Source organism: Pygoscelis adeliae, unplaced genomic scaffold (assembly GCF_000699105.1).
Source record: "Pygoscelis adeliae isolate BGI_AS28 unplaced genomic scaffold, ASM69910v1 Scaffold286, whole genome shotgun sequence".
In the NCBI taxonomy this organism is placed as follows: Eukaryota; Metazoa; Chordata; class Aves; order Sphenisciformes; family Spheniscidae; genus Pygoscelis; species Pygoscelis adeliae.
The window spans coordinates 2913265-2933299 of record NW_008825076.1 but is presented as its reverse complement, the minus strand read 5'-3'; the positions used below and the strand labels follow the sequence as shown (position 1 = coordinate 2933299).

The window sequence follows — 20035 nt, the reverse complement described above, 5'->3', positions numbered from 1 at the left end:
GACTTTCAACCAGCTGCTGGCTTTCACTCTCTTTCTTACTTTGTAATATAACTTTTTCTATGTTTACCAAGAAGAAACCAGAGGAAGGTGAAAGCCAACCTAAAATGTATAAACGGTGCAGTTGTGACTGGATCATCACTCCAAGTCCCCAAGCTTCAATTTTGCAAGCACAGAAATCTGGGCGTACATCCAGCTGTGAATTTCACAGATGGATCCTCTCTCTAAAAGGGGTCTGCACAAAAACCCTAAATTCAAGTACTCCCAACTTTGCAAACATTCATATTTTTCAGTTTAGGTGCGCTTCTACTAGAAATACTACAGTCTGTTTGGCAATTAAAACTCTGATCTCTCTATTTTCGCATGACTAATGGTCTGATAACAGTGACTTTGAAAACTTTGTCTTGAGTTGGATTTAACCAGTGTTAGGTATAAAAGAGTTAAATCTTCAGCTACTGTTAACTAGAGTAAAACCACTGAGGATCAAAGGCCTTCAACAGTGATGCCCCTGTGACTCAGCAGAGCAACACTACTTTAGTCAGTGAGAAACTGATCTAATGCTTTTCATCTTCCTGCAGGTTCTCCTAATCCACACAGTTCCCATTTTAATCAAGCCATGTCCTTCTGTGAGTTTTTAATTTGGAAACTTTGCACTGCAAAACACAGGCTAAACTCTGCCCCCAGCTTAACAAACACAATTTCTTTAGAGTGAAATCGTGGTTGAACTAGATATAGTGAGAAAAGCATTACTGACTTCTGCCCATGGACGCTGAAGTGAGTGATAGGTTTGCATCTGAGGGAGAATTTTTCCCCACGGATAATTGTCAGGTGCGGAAGTAAAGGACAAAGCAGACTGTCCCTTGCTTCCCCCCAGCGGCGTGCATTTGGGCACGCTTTGACTCGTGGGTGGTGGGAGGGTGCTGGCAGTGTGGTGGTCATGTGCCAGACCTGTTTGTGCACCAAAGCAGTGTGCACTGCATGACCAGAAAATCTTGAGGCCCTGCAGAAATAGCCAGATGATATCACAGCAAAGTGACAGCGTAGTTTAGTCCTTTTTCAATGCTTACGTGCTGACTTGCTCTGCCATTGTGCAAGGACTCTGAACCTTTGCTGTTAACGTGCAAAGAATAATTTGGGCCAGGGTGAAAGCAGCAGTAAATTAGAGGAGTGTGAGTTTGCAATCATTCCCTCTGATCATCTCTGCCAGGGGAGTCTAGTCAAAGATTCCCAAATTGTGGTGTGGTTTGGTTTGGTTTCTTAATGATGAATGACTTCATCATCTGTGAATGAATCGAGTCAAATGTAGGACAAATAGTGAGGCACATGAATGACTCTTATGACATTTGCAATGTCTCAATCAGTGCTGGTTTATTTAGGTGGTTTCTAAGTTTCTTTGGAAAGACTGAGAATGACTAAGTGAAGGGGGAGCCACTTCAGAAGTATGGAAGTCAATGGTGAAAGTATTGTGACAGTTCAAGCTCCCTGGGTTAGATATCTGTCATTATGAGCAACACAGTGTTGGTTATTTTGTAAGAGCTCGGTTCCAGGAGACTCCATAGCCACAAGGCCAGAGGAAGCTGGATGATGTGCCAGACATTGCATTCCCTTTATGGTGGAATACCTCCTGGTGCTCATGCTGGGTCTTCATCAGCCACTTTTTGGGTTTCCAATTCTTATCAGGAGGCAGCAGGGCTATTCTCCGAAAGTGTCTGTGAAGGTCCTGACTTTGAAAGGCACCTGCCCTCAGGCGCTCTGTGTGATTGTGGTGCATCCAGCTTGCCCACAGGCGGTGCCTTTGGCCGCTGCTTTCCAGGAGAAGGGGCACTGCTGGGGGCACGCAGGGCACTGCCGTGCTTTAATCACATTTCACGGGTCTGCCAAAGCCACTTAAAAATAAGGCCCAGCATTTCTATAGGTAAATGGTCACCAACCTAGGAAGCTGTCCTTAGGACTTGGGGAAGTCCCCGAGTTCAAGTCACTGGATATGAAGTACTTATAATTTTGTACAAATTGATGTTTGCAAAGGCTGGAAATAGTCTGCAAACACTGGCAGCTCTAGGCATTGGGCAGGTCCAGTGAGCAAACTGGCTTGGTTTAAACCAGAACTGAGGCAGACCGGAGGAGGACTTTTAGCAGCTGTATTTTTTAATTACATTGTGTTTTGTGAGTGTTTTTTCCTTAAAATTACATTTAACTTTTTTTTCTCTGATTTCTTCTTCACACACGTTCATTTGCTTTGAGTGGGGTGCTGTCTTCTTCCTTGGAAAGCATCCCAAGATACTGATTTCCAGCAGGTGAATACTAGGGTGAGATTTTCAGCTAGGTAGGCTGGGTTACATGAGAGCTCTTCTCCTGCGGTCATCCTGCAGCTTCGTGTCTTCAAATAACTTCTACTATGTTTTCAGATATGTTTCCTTTTTTAAAAAAAGCCATTGATTTTAATACAAATTTTTCTTCAGTATAAATTTTATAAGCTATTATTAAAGTAAAAAGCACACAAAGCTATTATTAAGTCTGTTTTAGAAATTAATATCTGTGGACCTTTGTTTTATGCTTGATTACATTTCATAGCTCTTCCCATCTTCAAAACTAGTGCAAGTTTTAGATAAAGATTAAGACTTTGCAAAAATTCAGGCTGTTCTGATAACGGTCTTGGTTTAGATGTAGCATTAAATGCTCTTCCAACTTTTTCTGTCATGCAGAAAAACATCTCTGCTTTTCAAAAGCCACTGCCAGGCGCGAGTGTCTCTGCAGAAAGGCTGGAAGAAACCTCTCCCGTGTGTGGCATTCCAGTGCAGCTCTCACTCTTGGGGAGCGTACCCCGGCCATACAAATAATCTAGCCCTTAATCACAGTTAGACTATAATATTGACTAGCATTTCAACAGATTGTGGTCAATATAACAAGACATTCATTTCCTCCCGTGTATGCAACGAGAGATGCACACAGCTGATGGCTGGTTTATTACAGGAAGCTCGTGTTGCCGCACACAGGCACACTGCGCTGAGGTTAGCTCAGCTTGGGAGGATCAGAGGCTGAGGAACAAGAGTGATTAGCCAAGGGCAGCCTCTCCCCCAGCCTCTGCAGCAAAGGTAACTCACATCGTGCCACATGGACCAAAACCTCTCAAGGATTTTTCTTTTCAAGATGTGTGCTGCATTCAGCTGACAGGCAGATGCACTAGTTATCTGGGGAGTCCCTGTCTGTGGCACCTAGACAAAAATGCTTTGGCAGACAAATAAGCAAGGAAATTAATTTTCTTGTCTGTAGAAAACAGTGTGCACCATCATGCCTGGATAGATCGAATTTGTTATGATAGCAAAACAAGTTCTATGGAAACCATTGTGAACCCTGGAGTAAGGCTGCCCAGGAGAGTTGGGGAAAGCCGCTTTTGTTTGTTGTGCTTGGCATCGTTTTGCTCTGGATGAAGATGCTTTAATTTTGTGGGGAGACCCAAGAGAGCATTCCTCTTTTTCCATACCAGAAAGCCTTCCAAGCTGGCATAAACGTCCCCTCTTTCCAGCTGCTCCTTTCCAAATACACTGTGCCTCCTAAAGATAGTCCTTACAGTGGCTGGGGCTGGTGGAAAACATGAAGCCTGCATGGATTAGCACAGGAATTCATTTGGGCTGACGAATTGGGTTTCCCTCTATAAACAGCACTAGTGTTTTCATCTTCTGGACAGCACAGCAAACTTCACGTCCTCTTGCTCCTTGCCCTGGCTCTCCTGTGCTGTGAAACGCCTGCATCCAGGCCAGCCGTGGTAAAAGACACATTAAGGCCTGCTTATGGGGGATGGAAAACAGCAGACGTTCAACGAGGCGTTTTCAACTATCTCCCTCCTCAGACAGGTTTTTTCCAACCCTTTAAAGAGGTGGTGGGGGTATTTTGTTTTTTCAGTTTATTTTTCTTTCCAGGTAAAAGGGAAATTAAAGTAATCCTTTCTCCACTGGTTTAGTGACCTTACAAGCAGCCCTAACTATATATTTTCTTTTCTTCTTTGTTTAACTTCAGCTACAATGTGCTTATCATCTGCAGGAGTTAGGGATTCTCTAAAGAGGATTTTGCCTACCCCTTTTCCCCCAGGGCTTTGGGCACGCAGAGGCTGCGTTGCAGGAGCATGGCCCTGCACTGCATCACTGCCTCATGGGACCATGCTAGCCCTGCCAGGGAAGCACCCCCCAGCATGCCACTGAACACCTCTGCTGCAGCAAATACACTTTTGTATCGCTTATACTTTCTTCTATAGCTTACTTGGTTAATATAATCATTAGGGGTTATTAATCACCCAACATTGTTTCTGTCATTGCTTGGGAGGGGAAAGACATGTAAAGGCCTATTGTGTGATCAGGCTACATTTAGTGGTGGTTTGTATTTACCTGACTATTCAGTAATGGATGATTTTGTCTGTGTCACTGAGTAACTGAGAATGGAATTAGAGTTGTGTGGATAAAAATGGCGGACTTGGGATTCAGCTGTCAAATGGAAGAATTATTTAAGTAATAAAGCCCTGTCCCTTAAATTTACTGAATCACCATGTCTTCACATGTATAACCCACAGCCCATTAAAAGTTTTTTCCTTAGAAATAAGTCTCAGCAAACCCCCACCTCCTATAACAAGCTGCAGTCTCCTGCGCTTTCAAGGCACTCTGGATCCGGCTGTTCTCCACCTCTAGCAGGGGTGTCTGCCCTGGGATAGGGGGAAAGAAGAGGGGATTATTGTGGCCTCGAGAGAGAGCAGGAAACCGAAATGGGCATGGGAGAAGCATACTGGAAGGAAAAGGTGCAGGGGTAAAGGCGTTACCCTCATTCATGTATAACCTGCCCTGTTGCTGAATCACTGTCTTTTTATAGGTAACACATTATACTCATGACAATATGGGATTTTAAAAAACAAACTCTACAAAAAACCAGAAAACCTGAAAGTGGATAGCAATGCCATAGTGTTTTGGAAGTTTATCAATTTACAGTGTATTTATTATGATGCAGTTCAAGGTTTAAGCATTGCCATGCTTTCAGAAGGAGCAGAAGTTGGGGTCAGGATGCTGTTGGCTGCAACTAAAATCTTTTCTTTGCCACATCATTTGATGTAGATACCTATTTATGCAGTTCCTGATCACCACACTCTCATCTGGTGTGGTTGTGATGGAGTCAAGCACCGTTCCCGTTAGAGTGATGAAGAGGCTGCCCCCCAGGACCCAAGAGGGGTCCCAGGGTGCTCCCAGCAGAGGAGGTGCTGGCCGGGACATGGGCTTTCATGCATAGTTGCTTTAAGCAAGCTCACTGTCTGCTGAGGCTTTTGCAGCTGGAGCATCAGCCATGCTGAATCACATGAGGGAAACAAAACCCAGCAGATTTCCAAAATACTAACAGCTGGATGCAGATGACATTTCTGAATCAAGAAAAAAAAGAAAAAGCCCAGACAACCCCAGCCACTCTCCTGTTGCTCTCTGCCCGCCTTCCAATGCTGCCCCCATGCAGCGGCAGGGCCAGGCTGAGTGCCTCGCACAAGCAGGTGAAGAAATGCAACTGGGGGATGTTTCTGGGGCACCTAGGAGAGGTGATGAGAAGGTGGGGAGTGCCCACTGGAGATGCTCACCCTCTTGAACCATAAAAATGGCCTCTGTCTTTGTGGCTGAAAGGCTGCAGTCCTCTCTATCCTGATCATCCTTCAGATCTCAGCCAGGGTCAGCAGTGCCCAAACCCTCTCTGGAGACTCTGCTGGCTGTCGCTATTAACAGTGGTGATTTGCAGCCCAAATATAAACTGCGCTGTTATTTTTAGTGTTGATTACAGTCATGTCGAGGGGACCCCCTGAGAGGAAAGCCCTGTGTGTGACCCGTGGCACAGCTGGGGCAGAGCGCACTCCCTCCCCACCCTCTGTGCTGACAGGCCCCGCAGGGTTGTTGGCTGCTGGCTTGGCCGTGAGACATAACCGATCTCTGCTTGATGGGGCTCTCCCAAGGTCACTGGTTGCTGTCAGCACAAAATGGGGGAGTTTTCAGTTCTGCAATGCTCCTTTTGCCCTCTCCCACCACCCATTGTAGCATGAGCCTGCTCTGAAGTCACCATGGCTTAAACACCCACTTAAACTTGAGTGCATTTTAACTTCTTGGCTGAAAAGGGGGAAGACCCAGCCTCTTGGATAGTTTATCTTTTCCCACCAGTTACTTACTTTCATTTTTAGGTCTCTTGATGTGGTATTTTTGTAGTACCTAAAATATTCCCTCCCCTTTACCAGGCACCTGCCTGTTTTGCTGCTGCTGCTGGGCTCAGCGATACTGTGGCCAGTAGGCAATTCCTGTGTGGGTCGAAGTGTTACACCCAGACTCACTGCCAGGCAGTCCTGCAGTGCTGAGGAGCATTGTGGGAGCCAGAGCTGGCTGGGACAGGCTCTACAGCGCATGCTACAGCCCGCAGCCAAGTCTCCAAGCCTCACAAGTTATGGGGGAGCATGGATTAGGATGGACAGACATCCTGTTGCTTCAGCTGGGTTTCTCCCCATCGTGGCTGCTCCGCTGTCCTTCCCCTCCACGTTGAGCTTGTAGCAAAGCACAGCAGCTGGTGGTAGTCAGCCATCAGAGCTGTTCCTATGTCCTAGAGAAGAGATTATGGCAGCGCTGTGCAGTGTCGCTCCATGATGGTGATGATGGTGAAGTCACATCATGATGCTGCATAGAGACGCTGTGAGCCTTCCTCATGATGATGCTGCAAGGAGCGTGCAAGGAGTCAGCATTATCTCCCCACCCATGAGTCAGCCCTTACTAGTACAAAAACCTTCCCATCTCTACTTGGCATCCCAAAGGAAAACCCCCAGTTCCTATTGTAGGACATCCTCTATTGGTGTTCCTCAACACTTGTTCCATCTTGTCTGTCAGGGAAACATTGGGTACAGTCTAGGCCAGATTCTGAGAGGTGATGCATGCTTGTCTCTTTGTGTATTTGATTTTTTAAAAAGTGACTAGATGTCTAATCCACAGTGATTTAGTTGAGAGTTAGCTACCAAATACCTTTAAAAATCTGGCCTTGTGGAAGATACCCGGTGGCTCGATACGGATTCATTATGCTGTGTGTGTTAGCTGGGGCATTTCATTCGTGCTGGCAGTCGCTCTCCTTCCAAGACCGCTCAGAAAGAGTTATGGTGATCTTGGCCTTCAACTTTGCTACTACTGTGTCTTCCAGCTGTCTGTGGCTAGTTCCCCAACTGCAGGACAAACAGTATTCCTATTCAATGCACGTTCCTAGCTGAGGGGACGGCCTGCCAATTGCTTCTGAATGTGTTCTGTAGTCAGATGAGATCATGTCAAACGCAAGCAAATTTTATCTTTATTTTAGGCAAGAGGGTGTTTTATCACCGTGTGGTTCCAAAACCTTCATCGTTTGGTTGGAATTCACCCAGGAAGTGTAGCAATGGATGGTTAAATACAAACTAATAGGTTCAATATGAGCTACAAATGCAGAGCTTGGGAGCTGGCTGTGTAAGCTCACGTATGAAGAAGAATGTTGTCATACAGCTGATGAGAACTTGGGAGTGATTAGGATGGTCTTGCTAGGTACTTGCAGCATCTTGCAGCATGCCCCTGAGACACTGCAATGAGCATAGCGTTTTGCCTCCTGCCTGGGTTGCATGGGGATACACACAGCTCTCAGACCTCACAGTTGGAAAATTTGGGATGGCTCATCATTAAATCCTGGGAAGGATTCCCTGGGGCAGTCTGTTTGGGTGGTTGTTCCTACATCTTGATCTGGAATTGGGATGGGAGGTCTGCAAATAATTGAGGGCTAATTTCTGAACAAATGTAGGTTATTGCTATTGTGGTGAGGTTGGGAATTGCCCAACCTCAGTAGCGCTGGCTGCACATCAGCTAAAGATAGTCACCTCAACAGCTATTGGACATCGAGGAGCTCAGTTCTATTTCTGGTAATTTATATCCCCCCTTTCCATACTGAGAACAAAAGTTTTATCGTTTGTGCCATTGAGTCAAATGGAACGTTTTAAGTCTTTGGATGATACATATACATTTTTCTTATTCTCTCAAGCTATTTACTGTTAGAGGTTGCTGGCCTTCTTGAGGTGAGATGCAAAGTCAGTTGCAGTATCTGCTCCTCATAGTCTTTTGCACTGCTTTTTGTACGTATAGGTGTCTCATAATTATCTCTCGCTCTTGGTTCATAATGATCTCTGATTTATACATATACTCCATAGTATTATGTAATATTTTTATTATTACATTATTTTATGTTAGAAACCTCTGCATGGATTAGAACTCCATTGTGGCAGATGCTGTGTTGACTTCAAAGGAAAAAAAGCAGTTCCTGCCTCAAAGGACTTACAGTCAAAGTGCAAAATAAAAGCAAACAGATGGATGTGAGCAGATACGCAGTATCTTGTATGTGGCACCTCCTTGACATTGTTATATGTGAATTGTAACACACTGTCAATAACTACTTAAATATTTAATGGTCTGGATTCTTTCCAGCTAACTTGGGACTTGTAATTGTAGCCCCAAAGTTAGGCACTCAGCTGTCCTGGACTCCCATTGCCAAGACCCGCAGACCTCTCTAGTGGTGCCTGTCGCTTTCCATCTCCTGCAGAGGCACGTCCTGATGCCAGGGCTCCTAAAGCACTCACCATTCAGTGCCTAATGCAAAGGGGGAAAGAATCTGGCCCGAAACATTCATTTGCTGAAGGATATGGAGTCATGATAGAAAAATAATCTATACGCAAAAGTGATTTCATGTGTTCCCCTGCTCCGTGTTTTTCACTACAAACAGTGTGCCTACTGCCCATAATCCTCTTTAAAATAAGGCACATAAGAAACATATGCCTTCTTCGCACTCACTGTTCCAAAGTTGTTTATGAAAGCAGAGTAATTGCAAGCAGAAGGTTATTTGCATGCCTGTTCAGAGGAGAGCTTGGTTTGTCTGGCAAAATTGTTCGTAGGCCACTTGTGCATCTTCACTGTTACCTTGTGTTGTGGTGTGCCCCAGCTGGCAACTAAGCCCCACACAGCTGCTCACTGTGTCCCAGCTGTGTCCCCTCCCAGCTTCTTGTGCGCCCCCAGCCTGCTCGCTGGTGGGGTGGGGTGAGGAGCAGAAAAAGCCTTGACTCTGTGTCAGCACTGCTCAGCAATAACTAAAACATCCCTGTGTTATCAACACTGTTTCCAGCACAAATCCAAAACACAGCCCCATACTAGCTACTGTGAAGAAAATTAACTCTACCCCAGCCAAAACCAGCACACCTTGGGACAGTGATTTTCTGCTGGCTGTTTTCTCCTGAGAACCAGGCTCAAAATTCAGTTCAGGCGTGTTTGGAGGGAAACCTGGTTTGCTGTAGAGGCCCAGGTTCTGCAAGAATCCACAAGCCCTTCAGTGGGCAAAGTTAAGACACAGCAGAAGATAAGATGCAAGAGAATTAGCACTAGTAATTAGTTTTGTGGATTAATAGCCATAAGCGCTAGTGCTCAGGGGAGGAAAATAGATTACATTATTGACTGTTCATCTCCTGCAAAACTGCCCGAAGGGAAGGGTAATATGGTTTGTTTCCCCTTAATTAAATATTTGTTAAATGGTTTGTTTCCCCTCAATTAAATATTTGTTCTGGTAGTTCCTTTGTGACAGAAATAAAAAAAGCAGTAGCATTGCCTATTCTTGTTACTTTCAGCTAATCCTGAACATGCTGTAACTGTTCTTTGGTTCCTACCCCCCAATTATTTCCTGTAAAAAATAGCTTTCTCCCATCCATTCTCTTTTCTCTCTCTGTTTTTGAAACACTTCGCTGAATGACTCATACCGCCTCTTAGTAAATAGGTTAAGTCTAGGAGAATGATGAAACTGCAAAGTGACATGTGAATAAATAGTGCTATATCGCTTGTGTGCTTTTCCTGCCGGCAGTTACTATTTTAGAGGCATTGTGGTATCTATTACCAATTTCATTAGCTTTTAAACTATGAGGTGCAAGCTACTGTAGGAAAAAATCATCACCAACCTCCTTTAGTTTTGCTGTTTTTAATCTAAAAGAAATATGTCTTAATACCAAATGGTACTGCTTATCTCAACAGTTATGTAGCAAATTCATAAGGTCCAAACCACGCACACAAAAATAGATGCGAGCACAGTTCACCCTTGTGCTTTGCAGCAGCAGCAGCTGCCACGGAGTTAGATCAAGAGTTCAGAGTGAAAAAATGAAGACTCTTGCCTTGTGTTTCTTAAGCTTCAGTCCGTCAGCCTAATATTTCTGTGTTGGTTTAGCCAACTAATGTGGTTTAAGAAAATGAACTCCATCCTCTTCTGGTATAAGTTTTTGTATATTTATTTATTATGTGCATATTCTATTTGGAATATTTTACTTGGTCTCATTGCATGTTAACTAAAACTAAATACAAACTTCATCTTTTCTCAGTAACTTGCTAACTATCAACTAGAGCGAGCCAACTGCATGACTCAAACACGTGTCCCTTCCCTTATAATTTCAGCCAAAACTATCTGGCATCAGAGTACTGCAGAATGAAAGTCATATCTAAATATATGTGAGCAGAAAGAAAGTCAGTTAAAAAAAGACTTTGTTATGGAAAGCTACTACAAACCAAATCCACGGTGGCCTGGAGTTCCTCATCACACCCAGGCTGATCTAGTTTTCCACTTGCAAGGTACGCTTCCCAAAGTGGCTGCTGACACTCGTAGAAGAACTGCATAAAGCTATCAGATCTTGTTCCAGTCCCTTTATGCCTTACGTGTAGCAACTAAACAGACTTAAAGGGTTTAGCTAATAAATAAACAGGATATTTATCATAGTCTTAGCAAATTTAATAATACAAAAGTTTTTGCTTCAAATTCATATAGTTCCCAGCAGTGTCAGCATTAATATTCAGAGCCAGTCCTTTGTCAGGTAATCCGTGAATGAGATTGGCAGCACCTGGCATTGGGTGCCACCCTGAACGCCGTCCCTCAGGTCCAGTTTCAGTATGTGCAGCGCTGTGGACGGGGCAGAAAAAGGGCGCTGAGAATGAGATTTAAAGAAACACCCCAGTTTGATGAGGTGCCTCTTCCCATTGTAGTCATGCAGTGACTAAGATGCAGCTCCTCTAAATTCAGGGTTTTTTATACCAGGGGGACTGAGCTGCAAGGGCTTCCCACAGTGATATGCTGAAGCCTAATGGGGCATGAAATTGTGCCTGAAGGTGCACTTTCCAGGTTGCCAGCTGATGCGAGTTCTTCCTCCAGTTGATGTGTAGGCAGGGTTTGCACCTATCTTAGAATCTTCTGATAAAAAATTGACGACTAAATACTGAAATCCATCAAGCAAACAGGAAATCACACTGGAGCAAAAATTACTCTTTCTTTTGCCGTTCCAGTCAACAACCCAGGATGAGAAAGCTCGTGCATGTGTGCATGTGTGTCTGGCGAATATCACATAACCCCAGTTTCCTGGTTCATGGAGGAGGTACCTAGAAAACTTAACTCATTGATTTCCAGTAGATTCAAACAGGGATCAAATGGATTAAATAACTGAAAGCACCACAAATGGCACCTGCTCAGCCTTAAGAGTTTCTCCATTCAGCTCACTTTAGGGCAACATTTGGCATCTGTTTCTCCAGGAAAGTCTGTCATTTGTAAGCAATGTAATTCTCCCATATATAGTTTGCACATAAGTTTTTGGTCCTCTTACTATGGCGTCTCAATAAACTGGCTTTCGAGGGAATTAAACAACCAGTTAACACCCAGATCTTTTCTTAACTGATTAACTGTGTGAAAGTCCTCTGGCCATGGAAGTGTAATGATTTTTTACTAATCACTTACAAGCTCAGGTGCAACTTATTACTGATTTACAAGATTGTAACCATTTGTGTAACAAGCTGAAGCGAAGCATGGCAAAATAGGACAGGCACCCAACAGCTCCCTGCACGGCAGGTAGTACAGGGAGAGCAGCGCAGGTTTCACGTTATCTCCACTGCTGCAAACTGCTCTGTTTTCCTTCCCTTGTATCTGGTCACTTTGCTTTCTATCACTGAGGAGAACTCAGCTGGAGGGAACACTTTGCAGAATAACAACTTCTGTCTGAGGAGTATGTGTGAATAAACAAAAACAAAGGGTTGCTTGTCTAAAAGAAATTATTCAGGCTACAAACTGTCTCGGGATACCAGTCCCAGACTTTCTGCACAGTCAGTGAAGAGGGCATCCCTGCAGCTTCTCACAAGTGGTACCCCAGTTCTCTCAGGACAAGGCATCCCCAGGGCTGAGGGGTGCTCCTTACTCTCCTGATTTTAGATGCCATACCGCGAAGTCAGAACAGGTCACTGTCTTCAAAGTGCTCTCTGTTGCCTATGTTGGCTCAATTTCCTAACAAAAATAATTAGGACCTAATTTTTAGAGGTACTGAGCTCTCCAACATTGACTGACATTTATGGGTTTAAAGGCTTTAGGTTGTCACCTATTAGAATTTTTAGAGCGCCTAAGTGAACTCAGCATCTTATGCCTTTAAAACAGTCCCTAAAACAGTAGGGACTTTTGAAAATGATTGCTCTCTACTACATCCACACACTTAGTATAGGCTCATTCTATGCAGGTCATCATCATTTCAGCCATTTTCTGTTAGCTAGGCATTTAAGTTCCCTGAGTGTGACCTTCAGAGTCTTTCTGCATTTTTCAGACCAAAGCAAACCTGTAATAAATCTGGTCCTTCAGGGATACTTTGGACTTGGCCAGGGCCATATGGCAAGATGATGATATAGCAGAGTTCCAAGCTCTGGAGTCCCACTATCCAGTCTTCTGCTCTAACCACTAGGTCACGCTTTTTCCTGACAGTTTTAACATGGTTGTTTTGTGGTGGTAGGCTGTTGATCTTTTCTGGAAGCACACTGACAATAATGAAAGTACTTAGCAAATCCTTAAAATTTCTGGGGTAGTGTCACAGACAGATTTGTGTTTTGAGTATTTCCTTCTTCATAGTTTTGATGTATAGTATGTTTAGGACACTGAATTTTTTTTTTAGCAGAAATGCTATCTTTATTTTCTGCTCTTTTCTTACAGGCACACCCAACTTCCTGTTAAAGATATTGGGTAGGATAGTACCATAGACACTGATCATTTTATTTTTGCTCCTCACTCTGGAACTATATTGAAATATAAGGGAAGGATATTTAAATGTCGTGAGTGAAATCCAGATCCTTTGAATCACGAGGAGTTTAGGTATTGATTTCAGTTGGGACAGGCTTTAGCCAAAAACATGCATTTTATTTAGATTCTGTTTTCTATCAGATATCTATATTATGATGTTAAATTAATGGAAAGATGCTGATGGGTTTTGAGTCTATTGAAACTATTATAGTAAAAATGCATCATGGGACTTGAATTGCCACTTAGTTTGAGATCAGTAACTTCTTCCAAGAGTTTGCTTAATTAACAGAGATGACCTTGGTTGCTGTTGGGCTGGATGGTGTTGAAGAGGTTTATAGTTTACACAGACTACATAGTTACAGGCAGGACAAGGAAGAAAAGTTGCAGGGTACATCTGTTGGCATTATTTCAATAAGGAGTAAAACCTGTTTTTGACGTGTAATTAAAGTAAAGCTTTACAGCTAAGAACCTCTTAGTAGTTATACGTCCCCATTTTCCAGAAAAAAGCCTTTCATTGCTGTTGATTTATAAAACAACCCCCATACACACCCCCAGTATTTTTCCCTGACACAGTTTGTTGGGTTTGGGCTCCTTGTGCCTGATACACCTAAGTTTGTATTTACCAGTCAATTAGTTGCTCTGCTTGCATGTGCAAAAGCTGATTTTCCAGGATGCAGAATATAAAATAGGCTGTGTACTGAGTGGTAGTTCCAGTGTACGATACGTGGCTGTGCAATCTTTGGGAGCCAAGTAAAATATTTCTTTTCTATATATAGTCACCTGAAATCCAGCAGCAAAGACACTTCTGAATCTTGCACTCAAAACTAACTTAGGTTTTAAGAAGCACTTTTTCCTCCTTAATATTGCAATTATTTTTTTTAATTTCCACATGGTTTTGCAGAAGTGCCAAACACTTTCATGATGAATTCAAAAGAAATCTAAAAAGATCAGACAGAAAAAAGAAACAGAATTTTAAATATTGCCATTTTATGAGAAAAAAATTTCACCTTATTTGTGTTTGAAGCAAAGACTGTAACTTTCATAATTTCTTTGCACATATCTTTCCTGCTGTTTACAATTAAGGCAAAGTCTAATTTACACTGCCACTGTGGTTAGATCTCTTAGTTAAAAGGGACTGACTTTTGATCTGGCATAAATGTGTCATGTTTTATTTGGGCCACTAAGATGATAATATAACTGAATATTGCAAAAGGCAGTGACTAGTCTTTGACCTGACTTACAAGATGCATGGACCTCCTGTGCCTCTGAAGTCTCAGATCAAATTACCAGCATTTCGCATATGTTTTGTGATCAATTTAGGAGTGTAATTTTTTGCATACTTATTTTTAGATAATATCAGTTGAGAAAAGAGGGGAAAAAAGTAAAATCTAGTACTGGATCTGAGCAAACAGAAAGGTCAGCGGTTGGGTTCTGCCTTATGTATTGTATATGCTGAAATGTCCTTTTAATAAATTAAACCACAAAATAAAAGAGTAGCTGAAAACTGTAACATTTGGCCTTGCAACACAGGTCAAAGGTTACTTTTTTTTCTCAAAAATGGTTTTGCAAATCTTTTTCAGAGCTGATAGATACACACCTTAGCTGGATACAAAACATTATATGAAAAAGAATGACTGTGATCTTTGATCCAAGCAATCAAAAAGAAAGGTAATTGGTATTTTTCTGCCTTTTCTCCAGCTGTGTGTTTCTCTTAACCTTTATTTATTTATTTTTTCAATTAAAAAGTCATGCCCCTTTTTATTTGGCTTAGAGGGTTTAAAATCTTATTTAATTTAATTTAATTTTTTTTTCATTCTTTTTCTTCCCCACTTGTGTACCACAGAGCTGTCCTGAAGTAGCTGGGGCCTGGTGGGCAGGGAAGGAGAGATGGGGTTGTGCATGCTGGGCTAAAGCATCCTGTCATTCCAAGGCAGCAGCTAGAACCACGTTAGGACCATGGTTTGCCTGGTCACGTTTTGAGACTAAAAATTCAGGGTTCAACTTTCCTCCTCAGTCCCTGATATGCCATCAGTTCCTCCCTGCGTGTCTTGTGTTGGCTTCGTGTGTAAAACGCCTCTTGGCCGCATCAGCAGAGCAAACATGGAATGTGCAGGATCCCTGCCCGGTGAAGGGAGGAGCCCACTGGAGCTGAGCTTTGCCTCCTCTGATGAGACCCTCAGTCTTGCAGGATCCCCGTCACTGCCACGGGTATAGTGCTGTGACAGCATTGACTTCATCGGTGTTATTCCAGGCATACAGATGGAATAACACTAGTAAAGTTGTTATTCTGATGCATGTGTGGATGTGTGCGCACACATGGATATGAGTGTGTGTGCGTGTATATAATCAATTACAAGGAGCCTGACTCATTGCCAGCTAAAACTGGAGACTGTTTTCTGTCTCTGGACTACTAGTTGAAGCTCGGTATTTAATACAACCCACTATCATCCCGCAAGTGAATACACTCCAGATTTCTATCTGAGAGGATGTGAATTAGAGTCTTAAATGTCTTTGAGGACTGAAGCCTGAGCGACTGACTCTAGCCCATCAAAGCTGAGTGATTAGAAGAACGCAGACATTCTCCCATGATTTCAGCCAGCCTCTTGCATTCAGTTAACTTGGGGATCTCCAAGCACCGGGGCTGTTGTAACACTTGTACAACAGCAGTATCTAACAGAGGATATGCTGAAGGGATTCAGGCCTAACTAGGCATTTCCTTGGTCTGGATGGCTGACGTCAGCTGTAATTTCAATATCTTTTTTTTACAATTCAATCTTTCATTATCTTTGCATATGTCCTCATGGCCCTGTTTAATCAGTTCTTTCTCATTAAATGGATCAATAGCAGTGTGCTCCAGAGTTGCCACATGCCAGGCACCTTAAATAACAATATTTTATTTATTAATCACATCATCTCCATTTCCTCTCGGCTAGAAATGAGCAAATGAGAACCGATACTTGAGACACATTTTAACCATGCTACCAAAAAAAGATAGATGGGAGTTCAGAATAGCAAGTTCAGCACATGATCTCAGCTTCCTCTGAAGTTTAGATATGTCTCAGTTTGCTGATTTTGTTCAACCTACTATTGAAACCCAAGTCACTGAGATTACACCTGGATCTGGATCCGTGTGCTCCCAAATCTGGAGCAGATCACCAAAGATGTGTGATTTGCTCAGTCTGGAGGTGACTCCCAAGCTGGAAGAGCAATACTTGCCTTGGGATCCATTCCTGTTAGGTTTATATATTCATTAGATTTAGGGGCTCTGGTTGTAGATTAGGACTTTTTGTGCTGGGGCAATCATTGACTTACACATCCTTCCCTTAAAGCTCCCAGACTAGCGTTGCCCAGCTTAAACTGCACCTAACTCCCCTCACCACATGGATTTAGGTGAAATTCAGGGTGACTACAGGCCGTTCAGGCCAACTGATAACAGGAAGCTCCCTTGTCATTCAGATGCTTACAAGAAAAATCCAATTCGCCACCTGTAAGAGCTTGCACAGAGTGTCCAGCTGCACCCGAGCATGGTCCTGCAGCCCATCTATGGGGTTAATGTTTCATGCTGTTCCCCTGCAACTTTTTAGCTCTTTACAGATTGTAGTCCCCCTATAACCTCAGACCACAAAACCCACTGCTGACCTCCCATGTAGCACACAGGAGGGAAAGTGAAGTTTGCAGGCTGAGTAAGCCCTTTACTGCACTGTCCAACCTGCCTGGAGCTGGCGAGCGGAGGTCCCCACGCTGGCCAAGCTCTGGGCTCGTGGTCTGCTGGTGCTGCATGATGGATTTCACTTTGCCTAAAGCTCAGGCTAGGAAACAGAACCAAAACCAGACCCCTCAAAAGACTGTGGGTTTAGTAAACTCCATTTAATTATCTGCTCATTTTTCACTTAATATTTAACCCTTCCTAGACAAAGATGACTGTTGGCTCCGATATTTCCACAAGTGGTGGCTGTATTAAACGAAAGGAAACTCATACATGGTATTTTTGGTACACTGGCTGCTCAAACAAATGTGTCGATAAATCAATCAGCCTGCAGTCTCAGCCCACTTGTTTTTAGGAAGGAAATGACCCTGTAAGAGTGGGTGCCCACTTCTTTTACCTCACTGCTATTTTTAGCTGAGGCTGTGAAAAATTTCCATTGAAGACCTGCTCCTCTCATTTCCTGGGTAGAGCAAACAGGAAGCTCTTCTAACTGAGCTGAAGGAGGTTTTTTCCCTGAAAGTGGACCAACCTCACCTCCCACTGGTTGCTTGCTTGCACTGCAGAGCAGCAACACACCATGTACCCCACATATGTGCTTTAATTGCAAGAATTCACCCAAAAGGCTGGTAGAAGCCAGCAGGTGATGGTGGCAGGTAGAAAGTTGGGCAGCAGGAGAGGACAGGAGTTCTGCTGTCAGCCATGCTGGTTTTGCCCATGTCCTCTCCAAGAGGCACCAATCTGATTGATATCGGGCATTTCCTGGCTGGAATTAGAAAGAGCTAAACTCTGGGCTGTTAACAGTGGGATTTTTGAGCACAGAGGGATGGAAACTGCCTTGTGTGGCACAGGCTATGGAGAGTTTACTGTACCTGGAAATGCGGAGGGCTGGCTCCCTGCTCCTCCCGTCAAGTACCTGTGCCGTGCTCTGTGTGAATACTTATAGTATTCACACATTCACATGATAGCTGACCACAGCAGACATCTGTACAGTAATACCATGGAGCTTTGTGTAAAACGTAAATTTTTTACTTTCTCAGAGATAAATTCCATTGCATGTAGAGTGGAGGGAGCTTTCAAACTACTGGTCATAACTACTAAAAATTAATACATGTTCCCCTTCCCAGAGACAGTAAGAGATCAGGCACCTTTTTTTTTTTAATTGTTGGGAAGTGGTGAAATACTATGTTAATTAAAATTTTTTCTTAAACATTTGTTAGAAATGGGCCTAAATATGGGGAGTCTTACAGCTGCATATCTGAGGATTAATCAGTCTTGGGTGAGGGTCTTCTCTGGTTTGAATTAGTCCTTGTCTTAGCCCTTAAGTATCAACAAGGAGAAATCATTTAGATCTTGGTTCTGAAACCTTAGAAAATGTGCTCTTTTGGTTTTAAGGCAAATTTGTCAAAGTAGATAAACAGTTTCCGAACCGTGGACCCCCTTGGTGAATACAGCACCAAAGAGCTGCATGTGAAATGGAGCCCCAAAACAGGTAGTTCTGGAGTTTTGCACCAAAACACTCATGTCTCTCCTAATGAAATTGCTGCCTAGAGAAAGAAATATTGTTCCAGGAGTTACCAAAGGGTGCTTTAGGCAAATAAGTGTCAAAGGTAGACAGGAGGGAATGGCTGTTGTATATAACATGTAATAATGTTGTTTTTTTTAAACAGAGAACAAAGTTCTTCAGTGTCTTCTCTTGAGCTTTATTAACAAGCCTGTCCCAGCCTCTTAGAGTGTCATAGTGGTGCATGGAAGTTTGCTTATGCTATAATCTACAAACAAACCATAACAAAAATGTAGAGCAAATAGGGTCTACAGTGAGATTAAAAAAAACCCCACAAAACCACAAAAAACCCAACACTTTTTCACCTGAATTGCAATCTCTGTGTTTTCAGAACTGTCCACTATATTTCCTCCAAAGCTGGCCTTTCTCTTTTTAAAATATTCTTATTTCAGCCTAGTGAAAATGTCAAAATGCTCAGATACTTACTGATTTTTTTTTTTTACCTCGGGTAAAGGAAACGTCTGTGAAAGAGGGCAAGTGTTGTGTACATAAGGGATGTAGCATGTACTGGACACATGGTACAGCTTCTCAGTTGTGTTTTTACGGTACTTGAAGCATGCTGACCACAGTGTAAACCCCCTCTCTCCGCTCCTTCCCCCGGCCTTCCAAAAATATGTAGTCTGGGTAATTAAGACTAAAAGATTTAAGTTCTAATAAAATTATGTCATGAATACAGAGGGGATGTTTTCAGCTTAACAGCAAACTGCCCAAGGATTTCTTTTACTTCTTGTGGTTTTGAAAGTGCCCTAACATTTCTTCCTCTTTCTTTTATTTCACAGTTAACGAAATTATCAGGAAGGAATTTTCTGGACTGCCTGCCAGAAATCAGACATAGAAGAAGAGATTTGTGAGACAACTTTTACCGAATCCTTCCATAACTGACCTCTTAGATCCTTCCAATGCCCCTGCAACCTCCTGCTTCCTTAACTGTTCATCTCAAGGCACCAATTCAATGCAAGGAACAATGTATTGGCATCAAGCTGACAGCCTTGACTAAGCAACTCGCCACCTCTCTCTGTAAACATCGAGAAGGACACCCTTCCTTTTGTCCAAAGATCATATTGTTCTTGTATAACAGAGCATCTGTCTGAGGAAACTCTTCAAGCCTGCTGCAAAATATCTATCTGTGTATCGATCTATCTTAGTAATAAGGGAGAAGTGAGATGTCACTCCTGAACACCGCACAAAGCAAGGGAGGTTATATATTAGTGCTTATTTGGGTGGGGTGGGAAACAGGGGAAGAAAGAGTAATATATTCCATAAAAGAATAACGACATTTTGCGGTTCACTAACAATGACTTGCCCTCCAGGTCTCAAAGCCCTTTTGAGAAATTTCATTGTTGTAGGAAAGTGAGGCAACCCAAGCTTGCTCGGCCTTTATCCGACCTGGGATCAAAAGCCATTTTTTTCTGACTCTGAGCACTGTGATCAGTATTTCAAACAGTAGACATCAGCTGAATCCAGGAGTTTTCTTCATTTTTCTTCTCAGACTGGATAAGAATGTGAAGGAGAAGGATGCTTACAGAGAATCAGTGAAAAGAGCAATTCAGCAGTTTTAACACCTGTCCCAAGGTAAAATAAACCCAGATAAAACAGAGATTAATATATAGGAGTCACAGTAAATCCAAAGATTTTATGATTGATCTTTTTTA

At 42.9% G+C, this 20035-nt stretch overlaps 1 protein-coding gene across 1 annotated transcript in view; it reads left to right on the top strand.

Moving 5' to 3' along the window:
• Positions 1–19394, top strand: part of NFATC2 (nuclear factor of activated T-cells, cytoplasmic, calcineurin-dependent 2) — a 98646-nt gene extending 79252 nt beyond the window's left edge. The window contains exon 10 of the mRNA XM_009326754.1: positions 19163–19394. Coding sequence (XP_009325029.1) covers positions 19163–19218 — 56 coding nt within the window. The 3' untranslated portion in view covers positions 19219–19394. The remainder of the gene's footprint in view (positions 1–19162) is intronic.
• The last annotated feature ends 641 nt before the right edge of the window (positions 19395–20035 follow it).